This window comes from Exophiala viscosa (assembly GCF_022695815.1).
Source record: "Exophiala viscosa unplaced genomic scaffold EDD37scaffold_3, whole genome shotgun sequence".
Taxonomy (NCBI): Eukaryota; Fungi; Ascomycota; class Eurotiomycetes; order Chaetothyriales; family Herpotrichiellaceae; genus Exophiala; species Exophiala viscosa.
Window position 1 is genome coordinate 1,502,470 of NW_026944355.1, and position 25,621 is coordinate 1,528,090.

Consider the following 25,621-nt stretch of genomic DNA (forward strand, 5'->3'; position numbering starts at 1 on the left):
CGCGGATTAGGAAGGTACAGCACTTTGCGCTCGAATATTGGCCTTAGTTTGTGTCATGAAGTACAAATAAGAAGCAAAGACTTAGTAGAGATGCCCTATCAAGCCATTACAACGTAGGCTAGCCTTCTGTGGGAGGTGCTAAGCACTGTCGATCCGCCTGTGCAGGTCGTACATACCGTTACATCTTCACTGGTAGACCCATTTGCATGCAGGTGCTTACAGAGTGGCTTGCCCATCAATGAGTGGTCATCCTGGCATTTCCAGCCGGACGCCAGCAATGCCGAGCGCATGATCGTCCTACCTTTCTCACTGCGGGGCCGTTCACGAGATGGAGTGCAGGAAGACGGCCAGTGTTGCGCCAGTGCTCGTATCGCGGCCAGTCATCGCTAGTGATCGTCTCAAGCCCCAGCTCGATCGCCAGATCTGAGGGCCCACACAGGGTTCCGTGCGTCTCCTTTTCTCATTTCTCATCTTCATGTACAAGCAAACGATCATATTCGTGTGGATCTCAAAGATGTTTTCTGTGATCTATAAAATGAAATACGGACGATGCTTTTGATTGCTTTCCCCACAGGTAGCGCCTGGTCTCGTCTCATGCCGCCAGTGGGAAGAATGTAATGCCACCGTTGAATCAGCCAGATCCATATGGATTCCGGTCAATGCTGGAATAGGCAAAATCAGCATAAGCTTTGTTGTCCGCAACTCAAACCTAATCGTCTCGCCATTCACGGTTGAAATGATGGGGAATGTCGAGTCCAGGGTGGGTATAACTTTGATCTTAGGTTGTCGGCCGAAAGACAATCGCAACGACAGGAAACCTCGTACTTTGTCCACTCCTCGCTGACAATCATGCTATTCACAAACCTCCCAAGAATAAACCGTTGAAAAGGCCTGCACACGGTGCTAATGCCCTGTTTTGCAATTCTGCAGGAACGTACAATCATGACAATTACCTGTGAAAAGTCTGTCCGGCCCGTAGGCAGGGGTGTGCCTTGCAGAAAGGTGTAGGAGGTCTAATCTGCCGGTCAGTTTTCAGCCATGGCAGGCGTCAAAGCCGGATGAGCGCTGTAAAAGATTCGGAAGAGCTGAGACAGACTGTCTAGATGTCATGCGGAGGTGGCTGAGCCTGACTAACAAGTCGGCAAGACGGATCATGGACAATCGAAGCAGGGGTCGTCTTGACCGATACTAGCAGTAATTATCCTGGATAAAGTTTGACAACCCTTTTGACGGAGTCAGAGCAAGTTCAATGCAGTTGGCTGTGAGGATCAATCTGCAAAGGCCACACGAGTCGGCGGTGGGGACGAAACGGGATGCTGTACATGTTAGGAAGCTGGTGCATTTGGACCTACATGAAGGCGCCCAGGGGTCCATGCTAGCAACCAATCGAAAACCTGTCTTCCCTATGATTCCCTACAACCCGCGGAAAACAGATCATCCAGATCAACATACACGAATGTTGAGTCGAAAACATAATCATCTAACGTCAGAGTGCACGACCAGATCATCCCTTGCAGGAGAGGGAAAACTGCCCATGGACTGTTGCTTGGCGAAGTTCTAGATCGATCTCGTGGGCCGCCGAAGGGTTTTCGATTGCGAGGTGCAGAACTGCCTGGTCCAAAAAGGAGGACTGCAAACTAGCGTGCACTCATCTCCCGCCTTATCTCTTCAATTATGTCTTCAACACCTGTTTGTAGAGTGCAGCTGCGTATAGCAATCAGTGTTTCCTTGGCGGGCCAAGTGATGTACCGGCATAGAGCTGACCCTCTCGTGGACAAGTGACTTCTTGGTGAGAAAAGCCACAATGATAAATGTGCCGATTCTGAGCCACCTCCTCCACAGACCCGAACGCGCTTGTCTCGAACACATCGTTCTGTGCACGGCCTTTGAATAACAGCGGAGTGTCCAATTCTCCCCATTGCAATGCCGAAACGGCGGCGCAGTTGTCCGTTCGAAGTGGCTCGAGATCATCCTGGCCCAACTCAGCTCTCATCGACGCCATCGCTGGACAGGAGGTGGCACGAGGCGCCGACAGATGCGCTGCAGGAGCCAGCCACAGGCATACCTGCATTCGGAAACCGCCGAAATGAGATAAAGACCGCAAAACAGATCATGAGAAGTCCCAGGGCAATGGTCAAGATGATGAGCGTAACCGGGGATAGCTACAGGTGATGAAAGTGTTGAAACACTCGGTGGTGCTGCCGCCAACAGTACTAGGCCCAGAAATATCATCGATAACATTGCAGATAACAGACCCGGAGGTGTCGAGTTGTTGCGTGACCAGATGATCGAAGCCGATGCTGACCAGAAAAAGGCTCTGTGGGCACAGCCAGTGAAGTATGACGCTGAGCGTCATCAACGGTATACCCCACCGAAGAGGCAACTGTAGAAAGTAGCTTGCTCTCTGTTGTCCGACTGTATCACTGCTGACTCGTATGCCCTTCCGTTGGTGTGCAAAGGAGTTCCATTCTACTGCTAGCAAGTAGCAGGTAAATAGGCTGTTGTAAGTGAAATAGATTGTCGACAGTAGGACTTGCGGCGAATTGGCAACAAACACATTGGCAAGAAGTGCCCAGCTGCCAAAGGAGGGCATACACCAACCCACTAAGAAGACATTAGGCTTGACAGCACCGAGCCCCAAGGACATTAGAGTCACTGCGGAGACAACCTGTCCAAGGAGGCCGTAAAGGAAAAGAAAGACGCAGACGATCAGCATAGATGTATAGCTGTCATGGATCAGTAACGCCAATCTACAAAGAGCGCACCAAGCTGTAAACTCACAGAATGCCAAGAAAGACCCAACGACGCCGGGAATTTCTGGCAACAAGGCAAGATTCCAAGCTGTTGAGCGTCTCTGAGAGATGCTGCAATGACCATCACTGAGCCGGAACAGATGGTTAGCGCGGGCAGCTGAACATCTGAGAAGCCGTCAAGACGCCTGTCACGGCACGAGTCATTTGGAATAGTACTCTAGAAAATGGCATAGTAGTGCAACGCACAAGTACCGCAGAATGATACTTGTACTCGTCCTACCTGCTCGGCTGTCTCTGCCATTGACTGTCCAGTATGCAGCTTCGAAGATCTCACCTCACGCGAACGCGGAGCGAAAGATGCAGGGGAGTAAGATGGAGGAGCGAATAAAAACTGCATCGGAGATTCTGATGAATACCGTAGATGGAGCCTTTCAAGCCGTTGATTTTGATGCCACTCTTTGGGCAATAAGGAGCTATGGTGAGTTTGATAGGAAGACCCATAAGATACCAGGTAAGCAACGAGGCGGAGAAGTGATTGTTGCATAAAGCGGCAAGGAAATCGCATTCACTCCAGTTCGAATTCATGCGGAGAAACAAAAGTTTATGATCAACATCAACGATCGGAGTGTACAACTCTTCTCCCAGGACGCACTCTCACTTTTGCAGAACTCGCGGAGCGCATATCCCAACGAGCGGTAGAAGTGTGAGCCACGACACCCGTGTCCTCATTCCGAACCTCCCGCGCCATCCTCCAACATGGCGCAAAACAAGCCTCCCCCAGGGCCTGATCAATCCCGCAACGAGTACATCCCATCCTTCATATCCAAAAGACCGTTCTGGGCCGAAACCACCTCTGACGCCGACTACCTCGAGCATCAACGTCTCCAAACCGAATCAAACGACACCCTCGACAAAGCAAAATGGTACGACCGAGGCAAGAAAGCCGGGCCCGCAGCCACCAAATTCCGCAAAGGCGCCTGCGAAAACTGCGGCGCCATGACACACAAGACGAAAGAATGCCTAAGTCGACCTCGCAAACAAGGCGCGAAGTGGACGGGCCGGGATATTCAAGCCGACGAACTCGTCGAGGACGTCAAACTAGGCTGGGACGCTAAACGCGATCGCTGGAACGGCTACGACAACCGCGAATACACCGCCGTGGTGCGCGAGTATGAAGAACTCGAAGCCCTCAAGAAGATCACAGACAAAACCGACACATCCACACCCGACGCTGAAGGCGCCGACGCCGACGCCGACGCCCGCTACGGCGAAGAGACAGACATGGGCCGTTCCCAACCCACCTCCACCCGCCAACTACGTCTCCGCGAAGACACAGCCAACTACCTCAAAAACCTAGACCTAGACTCAGCAAAGTACGACCCCAAAACGCGCACAATGGACACACAAGCTCTCGACCTCGCCGGCAACCCCTCCACCTCAATAGCAGAAGAAGGTTTCGTCCGGCCCACAGACGACCCCGCCGCCGAGTTCGAGCGCGCCCAGAAATACGCCTGGGAAACACAAGAAAACGCCAACCCGACCGCAAAGAAACTCCATCTCCAAGCGAACCCGACAGAAGGCGAGATCTTGCGCAAAAAGCAAACGACCGAAGCCACGGAGAAAAAAGCCGCCGCCCGCAAAGTCCTGCTCGACAAGTACGGCGGCGACGAGTACCTTGCCGACAAAGCCAAGAAGTCAATTCCTCAAGTCCTGACGAACGAACGATACATCGAGTACGACGAGTCAGGGCACATCAAGGGCGAAATCCGCGCCACCCCCAGATCAAAATACGCCGAGGACATCCTGACCAACAACCACACTTTTGTATGGGGCAGTTGGTGGCGCAATTTCACCTGGGGTTACGCGTGCTGTCATTCTACCGTAAAAAACAGCTATTGTACAGGCGAGTCTGGGAAAGTGGCGTTTGAAGAGGCCGAGGGTATGAGGACAGGGCTGGCGCTTGAAGAAGGGAGCGGAACCGAGGCTGTGATCGGCGACGAGAAAGAACAGCTGCAGATCGAGCAGGCGGGTGAGGATGTGGCGGAAAGGAAGCCGCACGAGCAGGCGGATACCACGCAACACACGACAACGGCGGGATCTCAAGCGAAGAAGCGCACGCTTCAGGAACTACAGTCCGGGATATCAGAGGAGGATCTCGAGTCATACAAGCGCAATCGTGTGGCGGCTGATGATCCTATGGCGGCTCTTCTCGGAAGAGATGAGCTCGTGGAGATGCGGTGAGACAAGTGGGCAATCACCTTGCCTTGTGTGTATTTTGACAGTCCAGCGTTCAAGCGAGCATTCATAACTCATCATGAGGCCACCTATGCTATGGAGATATCGGCCTGCAATGCACATTCACCAATGTTATCATAGACAATTCATACACATCAGGCTGGTTATTTTGTGAGGACGAACCCTCCAGGAGCAGCTCGGCGTGAATGTCATTGAAGCGACGATTCTCATGTACAGAATCCGCCTGGATGCTACGGATACTGGGGGTTTCTACCGCAGCCCATGTCATTAGTCTGGTGAATCCCGATTACACCAACTTCCACGCCAAAAGACACGACAGCAGTCATCAAAGGCGGACCACATTTGATTCCAGGCCGTCCTCATCTGGTCTCTTTGCTCGTCCGACGAGGTCTCGCTAGTCTCACTCGGCCGTCCATCCTCCGGAATACCACTCATGTGACTACCGAGACTTCGGAGAGATACAACCGTCGTCGGGGTATAATCAGGGCCATACCGCATCATGGTAGAGTCCGTCGGTGATCTAAGTTGAGCAACTCTAGGTCGGTGTGACAGATTGATGTTTCGGAATTCTCTTTGAGCCGAGCTTGGAATGTCGATTTCTGATGCGGGCATAGAAGGACTTGAGAACAGCGGCGGACTTTGGCCCGAATGATATGCGTCCCTATCTTCTCGAGAAGACCGTCGCGATCGCGGACTTGCTTCACCCCTTGGAGCATTCCTCTGAGCATGGCTTGTATCACCAGGGCCTGTTTCGCTTTCGAGGCTTCCAGCAAGTGCCTGCTGGATGTCTCCTCTCTCGCATGCTTTGTCAATTTCTCTGATTGTGTTATCAATAGAGTGTAGCTGAGCCAAAGGATGGGACTCCAGGTTCCTCGAACCTATACCGTGTCCACTGGTTCGAGGACCGAATCGGCCTCTCATATATGTACCATCATCGGCGCGAGCTAGTGGCCCGGGTATATTCGAAGTGTAGACTCCTGGGGGTAGCGGCGCCCTGGATGGTCCAGCCGATGAAGGTGGTGGGGAGACCACCCTGGACATCCCTATCATGGCCAATGTCCTTTTGAAAATTTCACCGGATGGACTTGCCGATTGACTCGGAGGGATTGGTGAGGACGAGCCGATAGATCGTGGACTGGGTGCCCGTTGCTCATCACTCTCATCGTGACTGTCGTGCCACAAACGGTTCCAGAGAGATCTGTGGTTCAGTGGGCGCAGGCGGTACTCTGTCGCTTGTTGTGATCCGAAGGGCGGCAGCCCCGGAGGGGTTGGAATTCTGTATGGCGGAGGTTCCACTGGCTTGTTCGGGAAAGATGGAACCCGTGCTGATTGTTCCAGGGCGTCATCGGAAGAAGACGATTGTGGTGAGCGACTTTTCCGCGTTGACAATGCCAAGATGCAGTCCAAGTCATTGAGAGATAACGAGCGACGTCGATACCCGTGACTTGACGTTAAGATTTGTTTCGAAGACGGGGGTGCTTGCTTAGGATGAATTGAATTGATAGATGACTGTGGGTGGACGATTCGTGATGTTCGTCCCGGACTCGCTTTCAATCGTGGAAACGAGCGTGAAGTACGAAGAGAAGAGACGCTATTCGCCTCGAGAATCGTGTTGAGCTGTGGCGCGGGCCATCGGCTGTGTGAGATCGTGGTTCCATTTGGAGGACTGGCAGAGGACAAAGGAAGAGGAAATATTGCTAAAGCATCTGGTGTATTCTCTGATTGTGGCTCCTCTCCCCAAGCAAGATCCTCACTCGAACCAACTCTTTCCGCATTGTATATGGAGTCATCATCTGGAGGGCTGTCGGAGGAAGCAACGTTCCTCCTCAACAAGCGTAGTGACTTTGATCTTCGAAGTGTCTTTTGGGGTGGTTCATCGTGGCTACCATGAGAAGACCGAGGTGATGTGTTCTCCTTGTTGATCTGATGCAAAGGACTGGTGGTGGTTGCGGTAGGGCGCTGAGGTCCCGCAGATGCCATTCTTCCGGCATGTCAACGAGGTGATCTTCCTGTAACGAATGACTGGACTAAGTGATCTGCTGGTCTATCAAACAGTGAGTATGGCCATAGGGATACATTGAGGCCGGACTGAGAGTGTTTCAGGACTGAGCAAAAAGGCAGAGCGTGAACTGGACACATGGTAAGAGGAAGTGCGACTAAGTCATCATTTCTTCTTCAGAATTTGGTAGCGACTGGTCTTTCCTACCGGAACTGCTCAACTTCGCCCAATTCTTGCCAACCCCCAATACTGTAGTGCTGAATGTCCAATATAGGATTATAAGACATAAGATATCTTTGGGCCCAGATAACATCCCAAATAACCCATTGTTGTTACAAAGGTGCCGAACCCGCAATGCATTATACCAAAAATGGGGATTATCAATACCGACACACGGTCGAAACTGCTACAAAAAGCAGGCATTATTGAGAACAAGTCATCGGCGTCGTTCGTTGGTGGTCGTCATTACATCAAAGAGACTCTGACAGCCCATTCGGTGTTGAAGGGACATCTTTTTGAGATCGGCGCTGCTGAAAGTCTTTCCGCATATTCTTGATGATGGTCTCCAGTCGACGTCTTTCTTCTTGTTCAGCCTGGGAAAGAAGTTAGATAAATGAAATCGTCATTGCAGGTCGGAGTGACTCACCTTGAGCGCCTTGAGGTTTTCTGCGCGCGTCTCACGCATCATCTTCTTAAACTCATTCTTCAAGACCATGGTAGATGTTGTTCCAGTAGGCGACCCGGCCTGCGCACCCAGGCCCTTGAGCTTCTCGTCGTTGAGTTGTGATTCCAGGCTCTCGCAGCGCTGTTCGAGGGCGTCAATGTGTTCTTCCAGGCGTTCACGTTCTTTCTCGTCGTCAATGCTCTGCTTTGTCATCATTTCATACTCTTCAAGCGTCTCCTTCAGCTCGGTTTGAAGCATGTTGACTTTGTTCTGGAGGTCCGCACTACCTGCGCCTTTCGTCTCGTGCTGGTTTTGCAAGAAGTCAAGCTGAGCTTCCAATTCTGAATTCCGTGCATTCAAGTCATCGAGCGATTTCTGAACAGCCGGATTCATTGACACGTCGGCAGCCCTTTGAGCACGTGTACCATAAGCACCATCAAGCTCAGCTTTGACCAAGGTGAGCTCTGTCTGCGCTCTTACCACTTCAGACTCTAGAGCTTCCATTTCTGGCCGAGCCTTGGTAAGCTCAGCTTCTGCAGCAGCTTTGGCGGCTTCCAAGTCACTGATTTGCCTGCGTAACGTGTCAGAATTCTCGTCTCGTGCCGACTGAGCTTGGGCTAGAGTTGCTGTAAGTTGTGCCAGCTTCCCTCGATAGCTTTCTAGGTCAATATCGGTTTGCGCCTTGGCTCTCTTAACCTCCTCGAGCTCTTGAAGCAATTGTTGTGACTTCGTTTCGGATTCATTGCGTGACTGGCTCGTTTCAGATTGCAGCTGGGAGTACTCTTCTTGTTTGGCTCGCAGTTCAGCTAGGAGCCTCTCCTCCGTCTGCTTGCGCACAGCACGTTCAGCTTCGACAGCCTGGCTATCGCCCACTCCTCGTTGCTGTTCGATCAAATTGCTTTCTTGCTTGGCAATATCAAACTGCTCCATAAGAAGGTTAATTTGATCACGAGAATGTCGAGCATCTTCCTCATTGTCAGCCTGCAAACTCCTGTGCTCTTCTATCTCATTCATCAAGTCGTGAATTTTGGCATCGCGTTGAGCATCAGACTTGCTGTTTAGTTCTCGTTGCTGCTGAATTTGTCGAGTGAGAATATCTTTCTGTTCTACCAGAGTTTCGACCCTTTGGTTCAGTCGATCAAGGATTGTTGAAGAAAAGGCCAGTTGAGATTGCAGATCCTTTCCTCTCGGCTCGTCTTGTGGTAATATAGGGCTCTGACTAACACTATTCGTCCTTTCGAGCATGTCGTGTAGACGAATGTTGACGTCTTCTAACTGTTCTTCATGATCGAACACTGCGTTCTGGTCTCTGCTAGTCCGAGCTTGCGCGGCTTCCATTGCATCGAGTCCTTGAGACAAGTAGCCCAAATGAGCTTGAATTTGCACACCTATCCGACCCATCATGTCCGGATCGGTGGAATGAGGTGGAGCATCGAAATGCGCCTGTGATGAGGACCGTGTGATCATCATGTGTAGTCTGTTGTTCAGTTCCTGCAAGCGAATAGCGATGTCGTCAATGGCCTGCGTTTCTCTGTTGGCGGCTTTGCCCTTGTTGAGATGACGAGGGACGTGACCGAAGTCCGTCACATAATCTGGAACCTGATATAGACTGCGCTCGTCAAAGTCGTCGATGCTCTCAATTCCTGAATTGCGCCCGTTTGGCTGACTGCTCATACTCTCTGGACTTCTGGGTAACTCTGCACGTCGAACATTCTTCTTCAATCCTTTGTGCGTCATCTGAAGTATACCAGCAGTGTGTTCCAGAATGCGCTTCTCCACTTGCTCTAACTGCTTCTCCTGCTGCGACAATTCTCGTGTAAATTGTTCCACCTTCTTCGTACTCGCAGCATATTCATCGTCCACGCGGCTCAATGCTTCTCCGGGAGATTGAGACTGAGTTGTCTTGTTGTTACCCAGAAAACTCCGCCGCGTTCTTTTGGGCGATGTCGGAGAACCTTGGCCTTTGTCGCGAACCGAGTATAGGCGATTGAGTGACTGTGCCGCATCCCTTAGTTTGCTTTCCAGCGCCAGTTTCCTTCTTGTCGTCTCAATTCTGGCCTTCAAGACTCCTCTTTCTCGTTTCAGCTCATCGATCTCGTCGAAGGATAGTACCTCGAAACTCCTGCTGTCACTCATTGCGGTTTCGGCTAGCAGGTGCATCTCGACAGGATCATTGATGTTCAGCATGGTCGAATTTCGCGGTTGCGTCGGCATCGGCTATTTGGCATATCAGCTACATTGTTAGGAAAGGAGCGTCCCAGAGACTCACGGGCACAAATCGCGGAGTTGGTTGATCATCGTTATATTGGCTTCGCAAAGCGCCAGTCATAAAAGTTTGCGGTTGGATGAAGGCTGGCGAGTCATCAATCGGTCCAGGACCGCTGTAGATTGAACTGGGGACATATCGACTGCGATTGTCATCGACGCTGTCGGCGGTCGACTGCCGGAGGGCAAAATTATAAGACTGCATCTTGACCTTGTCTTCCGCCCTTCTAACCTCTACTCTTTAGTTTTATCCAAACTGCCAATGTTGTCACCGCTCATATCATGACCGTCAAAGGGGCCGACTTCGATGGTAACGCGGTCATCGTCGTACACGTTGTAAGTGTAGCAGCGCGGTTGAATTGGCGGTCGAATAGTGATCAGGTAAGGACAAAGACATGCAACCGGCTCGAGTACTGAAGGAGCGATCGGATTCTGCGCTGGATCCGGCAATTACGAGGTTTCACGACTTCAAATTATCGCAAAAGAGTCCGACTGGGGTGTCAGGCTGTCAGGAGAAGACACGGAATTGATCTGGAAATGAACTGGAGACGCGTCGGAAGTTTAGGTGACTCGGTAGGCGCAGTCCATGGGTCTGAGTGGCCTGAGTTCCTCTTTGATGATTCAACCAATCTCGACCTCGGGGCAGGAATGGAGCCCTTGAAATGAGGAGAGACGTGCAAGGAATGTGGCTGTGATGGTTTAACTCTCGCCTGCATCAAGCCGCCCGGTAATGTCTTCCCCGCCGGCTACCGTTGACACCAAAAAATGTACGATTACGGGTGGACAAAGACTCGTCCTCGACTCCATTGTCTTACCTATCCACGTTGTTGTGCCGCGTGGTCGGCTTCGATTTGCTCTCCTTTTATATCATGCACAGGGGTAAGTGCTGGCTTGTCCAACACTGAGCAGAAAGTGTTTGGGCCATGCACAGTTGGATGACTTATCCTTTACCAAGGAATACGTCGCATTATCACAGAGGCAGAAAGATACGACAAGGACGGTTCCGATGGGGCATTTTCCTCGAGTCTTTGGGCCATAATGCAAGACTTCTGCTGTGCGACCGGGAGGTATACTCCTTTCGCGCTTTGGTGATGGGGACACCTATATTTATATTGTTCCTCCTTATGGATTTTGAAGAGCACACAGCCTTTACATCCCATGATTGGCCATCGACAGGCCAGCTTCACATTGAATGATGTTGGCTCGGAACTCCAGATGAAAAGACTTTATGCATTCAGATGCAATGTACAGGAGCACAGCTGATGAGCATCAAGATGGTGCGTCCATCGACCCCATGCTACCATCCCAGCGATTGTCTCAATGAAATTCCATTACTGCGCCTAAGCACGGAAAACGCTTTCATCCTTCATTTTGTGATTGTGACTGTGGCGTTCTAAAACCCCTTCCAATTCATCTTCAGATGATTCGTTGGCTGGAAACGCCATCATTCATTTCGTATGAGCAGAAAGCCTTTTGTCAGAACCTTTCCAAGAGAGGCAATGTCACAGCCTTGGGCAGTCCTTGTGCTAGCAAAGAGGATCCTACGAAAATGAAAACCAGCGTAAGTCTATGATGGCGGTAACGATGTCAACTCCGAGATATGATTTCTGGGCATCCCAGGCACGGAGCAGGGCTGTGAGAGGCGGCCCGCTTACTCGTCAGTCTAGATTTCTTAAATCGATGATCCACTGCGGTCAATTTGCGGGTTGAGGGATGAGATGTCAAAGTGTGACCTTATCTCTACCAAACTTATGTAACCCCCTCTCCATCGCCAACCTCTGTTAACGTCAAAGGCGCGTGCTTGTTCGACCTCTTCTCTTCTCAGAGAATGGCGACGAGCTTCTGCAGCTTGTTGCTCCCAGTCTGAGCAGTTCATGGTGCAAAGGACAGAATACACGCTGCTCAAGCCCCTGACTGGAGCATCGGCGCGTGACGAATCTGACGACCCCCTGAGCGATCGTCATCTTCAACAAACACAAAAGATGGGCAAAGCGACCGCCAACAAAGCCGTGCAGCAGAGATCCGAGGGCGCAGAAATCAGCACAACCGATCCATCCCAGTCACCTGAAGAGGCTGATGTACAAGAAATATCGCCAACGACGGGGACAACACGCACGCTCTCGCGCATATCAACGACCTCCACCGTCACATATAAAGTCTACAAGCGCCGCTTCTACGGCCTTGTTGTTCTAGTCCTCCTCAACATCGTTGTGTCTTGGGACTGGATCGCCTTTGCACCCGTCTCGTCCACATCAGCCAAGTACTTCAACACCTCCGAGGCAAACATCAACTGGGTATCAACAGCCTTCCTCTTCGCCTTCTGCGTCGCTACGCCGCCCACGTTCTACGTGCTGCACAAACATGGCCCCAAAGCCGCCATCATCATCACAGCAGTGCTACTGCTCATTGGCAACTGGATCAAATATGGCGCCACCCGCGCCAACAGCTTCCCCGGTGTCATGGTCGGCCAGTTGATAATCGGCTTCGCCCAGCCCTTTGTACTGTCTACCGCCACAAGCTACAGCAACTTGTGGTTCAGCCCTGCCGGACGCACCACCGCGACGGCCCTGGCCTCACTGTCCAACCCATTCGGCGCCGCACTCGGCCAGCTTATCTCCCCCTTCTGGGCGAACAAGCCGTCCGACATCCCCAACATGATCCTGTACATCTCCATCATCTCCTCCGCCGCATGTCTCCCGGCATTCTTCGTCCCCGCCAAACCACCCACGCCGCCCTCCGCTGGCTCTGTGCCCGACCACATGGACCGCGCCTCATTGCGCAAAGACATGCACATCCTCAGCAGATCGCTCGAATTCTACTTATTATTCATCCCCTTTATTGTGTACGTCGGCTTCTTCAACGCCTTCTCCAGCCTGCTCAACCAGATCCTCGAGCCCTATGGTTTCAGCGAGACCGATGCCGGAATCGCTGGTGCGGTGCTGATCGTCGTCGGCCTGGTTTGTTCGGCAATATCCTCGCCCTTCATCGACCGGTACAAATTCTACCTCGTGTACATCAAAGCTGCCATTCCGGTCCTGGGCATTTTCTATCTGATCTTCATTTGGGCCCCGCAGACGCATTCGATAGCGTACGTCGACCTCGTGTGCGCGGTGCTGGGCGCTGCAAGTTTCGGTCTGGTCCCTGTGGCCTTGGAATTCCTGGTCGAAATCCACTACCCGCTGGGCCCGGAGTTGGGGACCAGTCTATGCTGGTGTGGTGGGCAGTTATTGGGCGGCATTTTCATCGTCGTGATGAACGCGCTGAAGAATGGCAAGGATGCGGACCCGCCTCTCGGCATGAAGCGTGCTTTGATCTTTCAGGCTGTACTAGGGTTGGCGGTTGTGCCGCTGCCGCTGTGTTTGGGACTATTCGGACGTGCTGGGCGGGTGAGAAGGTTGAGATGGGAGGCTGATCGGAATTCAGTCGGTACGGTAGATACGGTGGTCGACGGTGCTTATCATGATGAGCTGCCCGTTGATGTTGAGCCTGTCGCTCCTGCTAGAGGTGTGTGACATACGAAGAGGACAGAATCTTGTGCCTACAGATCAGTATATATCTCATAGAAATTTCTACTGCACATGACGATTGCAGTAATATTTGATTCACGTTTCATGGGGTCCGAGTAGAAAGACACAGAAAACCGTCCAGTTCAAAAACCATATGCATGTGTATCAATTGTCTTGCGTTTTATTTCAGATGAATAGCTGTACAGGCGCGACTATGTGTTGGGCGGATGATGTTGACAACGTAAAAGGCAAGCTCCCCAGATCCTACTCACCAGAGTATGTCATGGGTGCTGGCCACATCCTATCGTAGAATCTCGTTCGAGGACAAGCGTATAGCCACCTTCTATTGTACCAGAATTTCCCACGACGATACGAGAGACGCTCGAGCGGAGGTTCGGGATCGACGGACGGGTTGCTGCAAAGAGGGTCGTTCACTTCAGGGCCTTCCATAGCTTAGGAGCAGCGCACTGTGTGGCGCAATGTTGAAGGTGGAAAACTGTGCTCGAGTTAGCTGGTCGTTCGCCACACTGGCAGAGACATGCTGCTGGCAAAAACCGAATCAAACAACACTGGAATACGTACATTCTTCGACGCAGTCTTCATGGGGTGCCTTATGATCAGGGTTTTCATGTGCCGATGTGACGCGCTCAACGCATTCGTCGAAGTGGTGCTTGTAGCCCGCGCATTGGGCCGATTTGGCGCAGTCTATTGATGGCGTTCATGTCAGCTCATCCCGGTTCTCAACATTGCAGTCCGACGACCAAAAACGTACCTTCTTCTAACTTGGGCTTGGGGTCGACTGGCTCCTCTTCTTCCTCTTCCTCCTCCTCTTCATCGTCTCCTTTGTCGTCATCACCTTCTTCTTTCTCGTCGTCACCTCCATCCTCTTTGTCATCATCACCTTCCTTGTCGTCCTTTGACTCGTCATCTCCTCCCTCCTCCTTGTCGTCGTCTTCCGCTGGAGCTTCGGCGTGGACCTCCTGTACGAAGGATACCGAGCTTAGCAGGTCCGAGAAGAAATCTGTGATCCCCATCTTGACTACCGGCTGGAGAGAAGAATGGGTCGGTATTGGCGGAGGTGAAAGCTGAGACAGTAGAATGCAACAGCACTCTCTCAGACTGCTCAGTGTCGTGAAATTGATCTCAGAACCGGAGTTGTCTGAGAAAGTCGAGCGTGCAGGAGGAGCTTCAAAATCGAGAAAGCTCCAAATTGAGTGAGTGTGATTGGCGGACGGACTCGGTCGCCAAGGTAGTCCGTTTTCGACAATTTATTGCTGCTGCTTTAACTTTATGCATACACGTCTTCGACTCGAGCACACCCTCAGGGCCTACCTAGGTAGGCTTCATACCTCATGTCGGAACTCAGGAAAATCACCTACTGCGATACTGTTGGGTTCATGCAAGTCTCTCATGGCTGACCACATAGATTACACGGATACCCGAAGGCAAACACCTGCATCCCGCCCACAGGCGGTTGTTATACTTCATTATTCACATTCACATTTACATTTGCCGACAAAATCACCAATCAATCCTCCTCTGCGCTGAAACCCCAATGGGTCGAGCGCTCACATTACCAGTTCCCGGCATCGCACCAACCGTTCGACCAACCCGTAGACCCTTCTTCAATCCCAACTTCTTGTCGAGACTCGCAAATGGATCAGCAGCTTCATCGGCCTTGACTTCATACTTGGTCGTTCCAAGCACGTTGTCCAACTCATGAACGGGAGGAAGCTTAAGGTATACCATTCCATCTTCTCGTTCTTCCGCTGGGAATGTGGCAATTGACATACTGGTGTCGTTGGAACACGAGCCAGCACCAGCATCCTTCTTGTCGAAGTCGATATCGCCATTGAGCTGGAAATTCCTCTTGTGGTAAGGACAGCTGACGTAAAACTTGCTGTCCTTACAATCAGGTGAAGTTGTCTCACCGACAAGACCTTCGGAAAGGCCAAATGTCCTCTTGTGAGGACACATCTGTTGACTTGCATAGTACTTACCCTTGAGTTTGAACACGGCAAGTTGAGTATCGCCACGAAGGACAGTTTGCGAAGATCCGGTGTCGGAATCTTGGAATTTCTTCGCCTCGACAATGGGCTGCCACGTCAAATCGCTCCATCTTGTGCCCTTGAAGTCTTCATGAACCGAATCCTTTGGCCAGTACGCGGGTCTTGATTGACCTCTCTCCTCCACCTTCTCAACGGCAGGTTCTTGGTTTTTGGTCGAGTTGGCAAATTGTTGGAATTGCTTTCGTTTCTCCGGGTCGTTCAGAACTTCGGTCCACTCGCAAAAGAAAGTGCCAACGAGTTCTTGCATCTGCTTCTCAAGCTCGGCACAGATACCGAGTTTGTCTTCGAGGACAACCTCTCGAAGGTATTTAATACCTCCAGGGAGACCCTCAACCCATCTAGCAGTTCTCTGGAGCTTGTCTGCTGTTCGGATATAGAACATAAGGTAGCGGTCAAGGATAGGAATAACATCATCAGGGGGAACGTCCTTTGCCAGGAGCTCAGAATGTCTTGGTGTCGCACCTCCATTGCCTCCCACGAAGATGTTGAAGCCTTTCTCAGTGGCAATCAAGCCAAAGTCCTTGTTTTGTGCTTCAGCGCATTCTCGCACACAACCGGAGACACCACCCTTGAGCTTATGTGGTGATCGGATGGATTTATATCGCTCTTCCAATCTGACGGCCAAACCAACCGAATCTCCAATACCGTATCGACACCAGGTCGTGCCGACGCAAGACTTGACCGTCCGAAGCGATTTGGCATAGGCATGACCCGACTCCAAGCCTCCGGCAATAAGCTCCGACCAGATGGCCAGGAGATCTTGCTTCTTTGCACCAAACATGTCAATGCGCTGACCACCGGTAATCTTGGTGTACAGGCCATACTTCTTCGCGACTTGGCCAATAACAATCAACTTCTCAGCACTGATCTCACCAGCAGCGACACGAGGAATGACTGAATACGTGCCGTCGCGCTGGATGTTTCCGAGATATCGGTCGTTGGTATCCTGCAAGCCATGGAACGGCTTCTCCATGACGTGCTTATTGAACATTCCAGCCAGGATCGACCCGACGGCCGGTTTGCACAGCTCGCACCCAAGGCTGTGGGGATCCTTGCCCACCTCACGCATAATCTGGCCAAAGTCCTGCAACTTCTTGACATAGACAATGTTGTACAGATCGGAGCGTGAGTACGCAAAGTGAGGGCATATGTGGTTGGTGACCTCATTGCCCATTTCCTTCATAGCCTTGTTGAAGATCGACTGCACAAGCGGCATGCATCCACCGCATCCTGTGCCAGCTTTGGTGCAAGATTTGACCTCACCGATCGCCTTGCACGAGCCGTCCTTGACGACTTCAACCACATTGCCCTTGGTCACGTTGTGGCACGAGCAGATCTGTGTGTCATCGGCAAGGTCATCCGCATCCTCTTCGCCGTCTTTCGACGCACCAATGATGAACTGGGACGGCGGGACTTCTAGAGCCTTCTTGTTCTTGACCATGGGCACTAATTTGACATAGTCCTTCGTGTCGCCGATCATCATCCCACCCAGTAGGTACTTGCCGTCCATGGTGAAAAGATATTTCTTGTAGACCGCCGCAAAAGGATCCCGATAGGTGAGTGCCTTGACGGCGGGTGGTGGAGGACCCGAGGTCAGATCCTTGACTTTGTCCTGTTGGTCTTTTGGCACGGTCTCTTTTTGTTCTTTCTTAACGTGTCTCTTGGGCAAATCTTTGGGACCGTCTCGGTCAGCAAAGAAGTCTCCAAAGCTGGCGACCTCGACACCAAGCAGCTTGAGTTTTGTGCTCAGATCCGGTCGCTTGAATGTGCGTGGGCTGTGCGACTTCGCTTGTGTGAGGTTGAAGGACAAGACATCCGCCTGCTCAATGCCCGGCGCGATAAGACCGAACGTCTGGTTCTCCCAGCTTGCACACTCGCCGATAGCGTAGATGTTGGGATCGCTGGTCTGGAGGCTGTTGTCGACGGTGACACCGCCGCCTCGGTCAGCGCACTTCAAGCCGGCTTTGCGGGCCAGCTCGTCTCGCGCTTTGATTCCAATAGCAAACATGATGCACGTGCAGTCCATCTGTTCGCCGTCCTCGAAAACAAGGCCCTTGACTCTGTTGTCGTCTGTCGTCAGGATCTTGCCGACTCGTTTGCTGATCATCACGTCCAATCCCAGCTCGCGGACAAGGTCGACAACCATATTACCAGCATCAGAGTCAAGCTGTCTTGACAGCACCCATCGATTTCTCTCGATGAGTTTGACCTGGTCGAATTCTTCGAGGTCCATCATCGCCTTGGCGGCTTCCAGACCTAGAAGTCCTCCACCAACGACACATCCGGTCGACCCTTTAACCGTTGCAGAGAATTCGATCAGTTTCTGCAGATCGTCAATCGTCCTGTACACAAATACACCCTTGGCATCATGGCCAGGCGTATGCTTCGGCAGGACGGCGTCAGATCCTGTGGCGAGAACTAACATGTCGTACGGGACAGTATCGCCCTTTGACGTCAAGACCACTTTCTCGTCTGCTTTGATCTCCGTGACGAGGGTGTTGAGATGGTAGTTGAACGACTCGGTGGGGTGGCCCTTGTACCACTCCTCGGGGTTCAGGTACAAACACTCGACCTGTCGATGTTGGAAGAAACTCGTCAAGCCCACGCGGTTGTATGCCAGATGTGGCTCCTCGCCAATGACCACAACGTCGTACTCATGACGCTTTGCATCCAGCTTGAGCAATTTCTCGCTGGAAAGATATCAGCACAATCAATAATCCAAGCCTGTGAGGCTCTTTTCGCGAAGACGACTTACACGAATGCAATACCAACCATTCCCAAACCAACAACGACGACCCTCTTCCGTTTCTCCTGGGGTACTGGCGCCTTTGCATCTCCTTCAGCTTTAGCACCTTTTGGTTCCCGGCTGATAGCCATGCCGGGCGACCCATCCGCAGTCCAGTTCGACATTTTGGAGTTGTTGGCTGCTGTAATTGGCGTTGACGGTTACTCAATTCGCCCTACAACTAGATCAACTGTTACGAGCACCCGGGACACACTCGAGGCCACGTTGTGAACGAGATCAACGCAGAACAACGAGATCAACGAAAGAAGCCAGAAAATCAAACGATAGCTGTCGTGAACGGGTGGCAGCATGTCCCATGGAAAAATACCTCTGACGCCACTTGTGTATATCAAAAGTCCGCGGAACAGGAGTATCCAGTCGTCAGCCAACCGAATTGACCAAATTCGTCCCTTATCAGTTGCGGCTCATCCAATGCCCGTGGGGAATCTGCGAGCGGCGCGCCAGGGCTGCGATCATCTGTGATAGATATCCATTTGTGTCGTCCAGCCAATAGATAACGATGCATTGTCATTTTCTGTCGTCAGTTGATACCTAGGTATCCATCTACGGCTTGACAAGTCTGGGCAAAGATACAGAATTGGAAGGACCTGATCGAATGCGTTATCTCCACGGCTCAGTTTGGTGGGAAAGATCTGTGACAAAAAGCGCGTTGTGAGTGGTGCCGAGAAAGTTCGAGATAACGTTGCTCGGACCAATCATACTTGCATGCCATGTATTGTAATGACATGTCAGACACCTGGACTTTTCACACCCATCGTTGACCAAAGGTCCAGCCTCATCTGTGGTGGGTCAGGTATGGACCTACTGGTGGGTTACTACAAATATGTTTCCGTAGCCACTTGAGCCTCCGCCGGAGAAGCTGTACACAAAGACATCTCCAAGGAGATCCAACGCTCATATTCTTGTTCATGTAGATTTCTGTTTTACATACTATCTGTGCCTTTGGTGGCGACAATCAATTTCTCAACGCTTTCAACACCCAAGAACGCCATCGCCATGCCCAAAAATAGATTTCATGCTGCTTTTTGCGTTTGCATCCCTTCATACAGCGTCAGCGTCAAGATCAGAAGAACATCAACTGGTCGTCAGTCCACCCTTGCTCCAGTAGAGCTTTATGCATAGTCTTCTCCAGAGCCTCGGGACCACAAATCAAGACCAAAGAATTGTCGTTCCTCACGGAGTGCTCTTTCACCAATTCACCTGTGACTCGTCCTTTCAAACCGGTCCAATCATCCGGAGCTTTTGTGAGGGTATGCAAGACTTTACTCCGATGATCGTTGCCTTCCATCAGCACATCCAACTCCTCTTTGCACAAGATATCCTCGAATAATCGATTGCCATCGAAGATGACGCATTTTGTTTTGTCCTCGGGTTTGCGCATAATGGCCCGGTAGACCTGGTAGATAGGCGTGATACCGCTTCCACCACAGATCATGACGAAGTTGCTCACGAACCGCTCTTTGCCTTGGATCAGACACTTGCCGTCGCCGAGGTACTCGAACTTGCCGATGGGACCTTTCATCTCGATGAAGTGCCCGATGGGAAGCGCGTCCATGGCTTGAGACATCTTTCCGCCTTTGGTCGATGCGTTGGCAAAGTACACTTTAACCAGCATTTCCATGTATCCCTTGTCGTTGATCTCGGAGATGGGCGTGTAGCTGCGGATAATGGCTTCGCGGGTCGCAGGGTCTTTTAGCCTGACCATGAGATGCTGTCCTACTGGCAAACCCAGGCGTTGTTCGGGGGATTCCAGCTTGAAGGTGAAGATACGTGTGTCCCAAGAGACAATCTTCTTGCCGGAGAGGATGGCTTTCTTCCAAACTTTGGAATTCAAGAATGTCTCTGAGGGAGCGCCGGACTGATCTGCCTCAACGTCTCCTTCTGTCAATGCGGTCCTTGCTGCGTCGTCTAGAGATCCAACGTGATATTTCGTCATCATGGCCTTCGCAGTTTCACTGTGGATGGCCATGAATTCGTCACTCGAATCGAGCCCGGCTGCTGAAATGATACTCTGTGCACCACCAGGGTGTCCTTCGAGGAACTCGGTACCGTCGTAGACCTCGCCTTTGACCACAAACCAAGGTGCTTTTTCGTTGTCGTGCTTTCTGAGCTCGTCAATCGTGATTGGGTTTTTGAGGCCTTCCTTGACCATAGATATTTCCTTGGCTTGCTCTTCGTCGGGTATAACCTTGTCCTCGCCTTCGAGCTTTTCACCCCAAAAGCCGTTGGCAAGGTTACCGCCCGCCTTCTTCACTCGTTCCATCCAGCCACCAGGCATTAGGGCTGGCTGCGTAGGATGTTCGAAGCGGAGATAGTCCCCTTCTAGAGCAATTGTGACACGGAACCATGGGTTGTTCATCATACCCAGAACTGACCAATACATGTCTCGTGGTTGGACGTTCATGCTTTCGTCCATCGCCCGGACGAACATATCCTTTGCCCCAGACAACTCTTCCAGCGAAAGCTCGATTGACCAAAAGCACCAGCAAAAGCATGTTTCCCGCCAATGCATGTCGATATTGCCACCGAAAAGGTCTCTGTCAACCTCACGATATTTGTCTTCGGCGTACTCAATGTCGGCCAACCTCCAGGTCTTGCCTTTGTCGAGGCTGACTTCGACACGTGTTATACGTCGACCACCTCCGCTATATGCGTAACCTCTGGCACGGTAGGTACTGGGACCTCCAGTGAGGCATAGTTGCTCTTCATGCTGTGGGTAGCAAATGGCTGAATTTGGACTGAGGTCGTAAATTGCATATCTGTCATCTGTCCACCATTTGGGATTATTTGCAGACTCCTCTGGTGACACCATCGTCGGCAGCACTCGGTTGTCGTATATGTGGTACCAGTTGTCGCTGGGTTTATCTGTGACGATGAGCTTTTTGAGCCACTTGACAGATCGGCCACCAATTTGTCCAGGGATAACAGCACGCAGTGGCAATCCATGGTCGGGCCTCAATGTCTCGCCGTTCATTTTGTAGGCGAGCATGAATCCACGGTTAGGATCCAGAGCCCAGTTCAACTTGACAGACGTGCCGTAGAATCCATTGGGCAGTTTATCGGCCCCCTCCATGCAGACGTATTTTGCCTTCCGTTTGGGTTTGGCTCGTCGAATCACTTCTGACATTACAACACCGGTGAAGAGTGCTGTGGAAAGTCCAGCGGCACCCCAAGAGAAACCTTTACTTTTCCTGACCATGTTTTGCTCTTTCCGCCTGTTGCCAGCACAAACCAATGTGATGGGATAGGTGACTTGGTCATATTCAGTCATCAGTTGTCGTAATGAAATTGTCATTGGGTTGTCAACGAGGCCTTCAACGGTAAAGTCCCAGTCCATGATGTCCTCATCCTGGACTTGCGGGACTGCTCCATGGTTGCGAACATAAAATAATTCTGGACTCGTCAGAAACCCTTCGTTGAAGAGTTCCGTCAAGGGTGCTTCAACATTAAACGGGTGGACACCAGTCAGTCTGATCAGCCTGGGATCTCGTGGTACATGACTGTCCGGTGTTTTGAGGTCGACATCTAGGACCTTGGTAGGGATTGTGGTCGGGGGTGGGAGAGGGATTTCCACATCCACATTGTCATCGTCCCGGTCTGAGACGTTATCATCTGTGGGAGGAGGTGATGGAGGTAGAATGTCCTTCGCTTGTTGTGTATCTAAGGTTTCGATCTTCTCGGGAATGCCCTGAGAATCCGTCTTTGGATCTTCCATATTTCACGAGTGGGATCAGAGAGTTGGATGTATGTATAGATAGACGGAGTCTCCCATAGCCAGAAGGGCGTCTCCAGGTGTTGGGAGAGACGCACCGAGTGAGGTTGGAAGAGAAAGAAGCACAGGGACAACAAAAAGACAGCCACTTACAAAATGTGGGATGAAACTGCTCATCAGAGCGCGATGGATGATGACGCTACATTATTTGCAAGATGTCTCGATCAATATCGATCCAACCAGGACGAATCAACACGTCCCTTATTGGAAGATCCGCGGGAACGTTGTGATTTCAGCGTTGTGCGACGATGCGAGGAAATATAGGTACTCGTTCTTATCTATGCGCCATCCTCGATCCGGTCTAGCGTTGTCAGCGTAACACCATTACTGTGTACTCCGTACTGTGCACACGAGGTCGTTCATAGGGCCGTGCTAGGCGGTGACGTGCACTGCCTTTTTGCTTGTTGGATTCGAGACGTAGCCCACCGTCGCCTTGGTCCATACTGTACCTGAGGCCACATTCGTTGGCTATGCCTCGGGGGCAAAGGAGGTCTGCCACGCTGTGACCCAGACCTTTCCTAACGGTGCCTCTAGCCTTGAGCCATAGCCATCAGATGAACGGGTGTTCATGCGTAGAATAGACATTCCTGAGGGCTGTCAGCTTGTCAGCAATTTGTCCGGCATCCCGTGCACATTGTCGTCCAGTAGTGATGTTGTCGGCGAGGTCGGAAGTCGTTCATGCAGAGTGGTCGTGTTCAGCATCATGGGCCCAGGGACGGCCTGAGGCAGGCCGAAATCTTGGCGCGCCGCTCATCACGTGCTGGGATTGACAAGGCTCCGGCCGATCACCGACTCCCATGCGTCTTCTCGAAAATCTCTACGCAAATTCACGAAGACTCATTCAAACCACAGTCAACAACGCCCTACTCCCAGACAAACACTCAGGCAGACACCCAGGCAAACACCATACAATCAAATCGTCTGCGGATTTGAGGCCATTGCATACGTCTTGTCGAAGAGCCACTGTCGAAGAAAATTCACTGCGCATCACCATTTACCAACCTTCCAATAACAGAGTCTGCTGTATAGCAGCGCAAACTTCATTATGCCTCAAGCAAGTGCTCCTGTGTCTGAGTGTGCTATTCATACTGACGGCATGGCTAGAATGAGTACATGGAACGACACACTGCTCTACATGGCAAGCGTCTCGATCACGATGAGCGAGTACGAAAGCGAACGGCGAGAGAAGGTCATGACCTCTCGGAGAAGGCCCAGAAGCTCACAGGACTGCGAGCGAAGCTCCATCAGAAGAAGCGACACTCGGAAAAGATCCAGATGAAGAAAGCCATCAAGGTCCAAGAAGAGAGGAACGCTAAGTCGACGGCGCCCAGCGAGCCATCCTCAACGCCTCTACCCAACTACCTTCTCGATCGCTCCGAGTCGAACCAGGCAAAGGCATTGTCGAGTGCTATCAAGAACCGTCGGAAAGAACGCAGCGCGCAGTATGCTGTGCCGTTGCCCAAAGTACGTGGAATAGCGGAGGATGAGATGTTCAAAGGTAAAGCGGAAAATACCGTGTTTGGTGCTTTAGTGCTGACGGTCTAAACACAGTGGTGAAGACTGGCAAGAAAACTCAGAAGAAGGCTTGGAAGCGAATGATCACGCAGCCTACCGTATGTACACTCATGAGACGTCAAAAAACCACCACTGACATGCTTTCAGTTCGTTGGACCCGACTTCACCCGCCGAGCACCCAAGTTTGAGCGCTTCATTCGCCCTATGGGTCTCCGTTACAAAAAGGCGAACGTGACACATCCAGAATTAGCTGTCACTGTTCAACTCCCGATCTTGGGTGTCAAGAAGAATCCCCAGAATCCCCTGTACACCCAACTGGGCGTCTTGTCAAAAGGAACGGTTATCGAGGTGAATGTCAGCGAACTTGGACTTGTCACGACCGGAGGAAAGGTGGTCTGGGGTAAATACGCGCAAGTCACGAATGATCCTAGCCGAGACGGATGTTTGAATGCGGTTCTTTTGGTCTGAACAAGCAATTTGCGAAAGAGCTCCCAGCCTAAAATGCTGGCACACCTTGTCCGGATACCACGGCAGTCGCCTCGGACCCTCGCCGACGTCCAAACAACGCAACGCTCGACTGCAATCACTGAAGGTCGGAATCATCCAGATTCCACCATACGGTCACAGCTCTGTCGTTCGATCGCATGGCATCTAAATTACAATTCCTCGGCGAAAATGCTATGATCGGAATAGCCCATGGCCTTCACGGCGATCTTTGCGCTCTGCAGAACTCTGCCCCTCAAACCCAAGGTCTCACCAGGCCTCTCGACTACGCACATCAGCAACGGATTCACAACAAGCGCTTTTCGGAGCAACTTACAAACGTTGGACACCTTCGCAAAAACCCCGTAAGTCGCCTTGAACTCAAACGGTTTCAGGGCCTTCCAAATCTGCAGGACAATGTCGGGCGGCAGGGGAATGTAGTTGGGAATACTCCACAGGAATTGATACGATATTGTGTCTTCCCGCTTCCCAGGGTCCGGATTATGTCCCGAAGCCACGGCGAATATTGCATCTGCCACAAACAGCGTCGGGATCGGGGTGTTTGGTGGTGCAGAATGCAGGACCATGCTTCCTGGGAAGTGGCCACCACATATCACCGCGGTAAGGCCAGGAAGAAGCTCTGTGGCCGGCTCCTTCAACAGCTTCAATGTTGCATGCGGAGAGTCCTTGCGATTCGCCCATACCGAGTCTACCTCAGTCATGTACACAGGGCATTTGAACGTTGCGGACCAGTCTGCCCATGTTCTAGGCTGGTATGAGGACAGATCCTACCACGCTCGAGGCAGGAAGTGGGAGGTACTTACGTGTAGAAATGAGGATGAGAAATGATGATAAACTTTATTCCGCCCAGCTGCGTGATCTGTTTGGGTATATCAGCCTTGTCCCTCATCATATGCATAACTAGTGTTGTGGTGTGCATACCTTGTCCACAGTATCCTGGTCCAAATACGCAAGCAAATCCCAGAGCACATTGCCATGCGGCGTGCGTATCAGTCGTGCACTTTGCCCGATGCCGAACTATATGCTCTGGATTAGTCGTGAGTGCTGCCACTTGACTTCTTGACGCAACCGGCCAATTGACGAGTTGCGCATGGTAGAGTTCTGTCACTTACCTTCGGCTCCGTCCATATTTCAGTGACAGTGTCATTATGCTTGCATTGCTCAAACACGTTCTTGTACTTGCCCGAGTCCTTGAGTTTGGCTAGCGTCGTGAAGGACTGGCCTTCAGGCGGGACGAATTGTCTGGGATCCTACAAGCGTCCATCATCTCGTCAGTACGCTGTCAAGACTCTTGAACAAGTATCTGTCCCTGGGTCCTCATACGAGGCCGAGAGTGCCCAGACTTCCCGGCCTTTTCTGCACCAAGCCTGATCAGACGGGAAAGGAATCGTAAACGTACCTCGCAGATCCGACATTCGTCCTTCCCAGCGCTCTCATTGACGTCATACTGAGCGCCGCATGTGTTGCAGACGATCAGATTATCTGTCGTGACGAGTTTGGGAGTCGACATAC

General features: G+C 51.6%; 9 protein-coding genes across 9 annotated transcripts; 3 read left to right on the forward strand and 6 right to left on the reverse strand.

Moving 5' to 3' along the window:
* Positions 1-2,052: 2,052 nt before the first annotated feature.
* On the reverse strand, positions 2,053-2,891 carry EDD37DRAFT_331650 (uncharacterized protein). Its single transcript, XM_062811579.1, has 2 exons — positions 2,782-2,891; positions 2,053-2,726 (listed from the first exon to the last, which is right to left on the reverse strand). The coding sequence occupies exon 2, from the start codon at positions 2,714-2,716 to the stop codon at positions 2,135-2,137; it is 582 nt and encodes a 193-aa protein (XP_062672014.1). The 5' UTR covers positions 2,717-2,726; positions 2,782-2,891; the 3' UTR covers positions 2,053-2,134.
* A 479-nt stretch (positions 2,892-3,370) lies between these two features.
* On the forward strand, positions 3,371-5,135 carry EDD37DRAFT_331655 (Pre-mRNA splicing Prp18-interacting factor-domain-containing protein). Its single transcript, XM_062811580.1, has one exon. It carries the CDS (start codon positions 3,510-3,512, stop codon positions 4,992-4,994), a length of 1,485 nt encoding a protein of 494 aa, XP_062672015.1. The 5' UTR covers positions 3,371-3,509; the 3' UTR covers positions 4,995-5,135.
* Positions 5,136-7,233, reverse strand: EDD37DRAFT_331663 (uncharacterized protein). Its single transcript, XM_062811581.1, has one exon. The coding sequence runs from the start codon at positions 6,987-6,989 to the stop codon at positions 5,277-5,279; it is 1,713 nt and encodes a 570-aa protein (XP_062672016.1). The 5' UTR covers positions 6,990-7,233; the 3' UTR covers positions 5,136-5,276.
* A 4,473-nt stretch (positions 7,234-11,706) lies between these two features.
* EDD37DRAFT_626445 (FLVCR family MFS transporter) lies at positions 11,707-13,538 on the forward strand. The gene has a single exon (XM_062816305.1). It carries the CDS (start codon positions 11,812-11,814, stop codon positions 13,447-13,449), a length of 1,638 nt encoding a protein of 545 aa, XP_062672017.1. The 5' UTR covers positions 11,707-11,811; the 3' UTR covers positions 13,450-13,538.
* A 44-nt stretch (positions 13,539-13,582) lies between these two features.
* EDD37DRAFT_664442 (ubiquinol-cytochrome c reductase subunit 6) lies at positions 13,583-14,698 on the reverse strand. The gene is made up of 3 exons (XM_062819226.1): positions 14,216-14,698; positions 14,026-14,148; positions 13,583-13,939 (listed from the first exon to the last, which is right to left on the reverse strand). The coding sequence occupies exons 1-3, from the start codon at positions 14,475-14,477 to the stop codon at positions 13,875-13,877; spliced, it is 450 nt and encodes a 149-aa protein (XP_062672018.1). The 5' UTR covers positions 14,478-14,698; the 3' UTR covers positions 13,583-13,874.
* A 266-nt stretch (positions 14,699-14,964) lies between these two features.
* Positions 14,965-18,422, reverse strand: EDD37DRAFT_648577 (nitrite reductase; the record flags this gene model as incomplete). Its single annotated transcript, XM_062818033.1, has 2 exons — positions 14,965-18,202; positions 18,268-18,422. The coding sequence occupies 2 exons, from the start codon at positions 18,420-18,422 to the stop codon at positions 14,965-14,967; spliced, it is 3,393 nt and encodes a 1,130-aa protein (XP_062672019.1).
* A 782-nt stretch (positions 18,423-19,204) lies between these two features.
* EDD37DRAFT_626450 (uncharacterized protein) lies at positions 19,205-22,456 on the reverse strand. Its single transcript, XM_062816306.1, has one exon. The coding sequence runs from the start codon at positions 22,031-22,033 to the stop codon at positions 19,382-19,384; it is 2,652 nt and encodes an 883-aa protein (XP_062672020.1). The 5' UTR covers positions 22,034-22,456; the 3' UTR covers positions 19,205-19,381.
* Positions 22,457-23,135: 679 nt separating this feature from the next.
* EDD37DRAFT_657031 (ribosome biogenesis protein n) lies at positions 23,136-24,073 on the forward strand (the record flags this gene model as incomplete). The annotated part of the gene is made up of 4 exons (XM_062818871.1): positions 23,136-23,144; positions 23,195-23,588; positions 23,642-23,703; positions 23,753-24,073. The coding sequence occupies 4 exons, from the start codon at positions 23,136-23,138 to the stop codon at positions 24,071-24,073; spliced, it is 786 nt and encodes a 261-aa protein (XP_062672021.1).
* Positions 23,965-25,619, reverse strand: EDD37DRAFT_679400 (beta-lactamase-like protein; the record flags this gene model as incomplete). The annotated part of the gene is made up of 6 exons (XM_062819683.1): positions 23,965-24,374; positions 24,426-24,853; positions 24,913-24,968; positions 25,031-25,126; positions 25,222-25,359; positions 25,509-25,619. The coding sequence occupies 6 exons, from the start codon at positions 25,617-25,619 to the stop codon at positions 24,262-24,264; spliced, it is 942 nt and encodes a 313-aa protein (XP_062672022.1). The 3' UTR covers positions 23,965-24,261.
* Between the last annotated feature and the right edge of the window lie 2 nt (positions 25,620-25,621).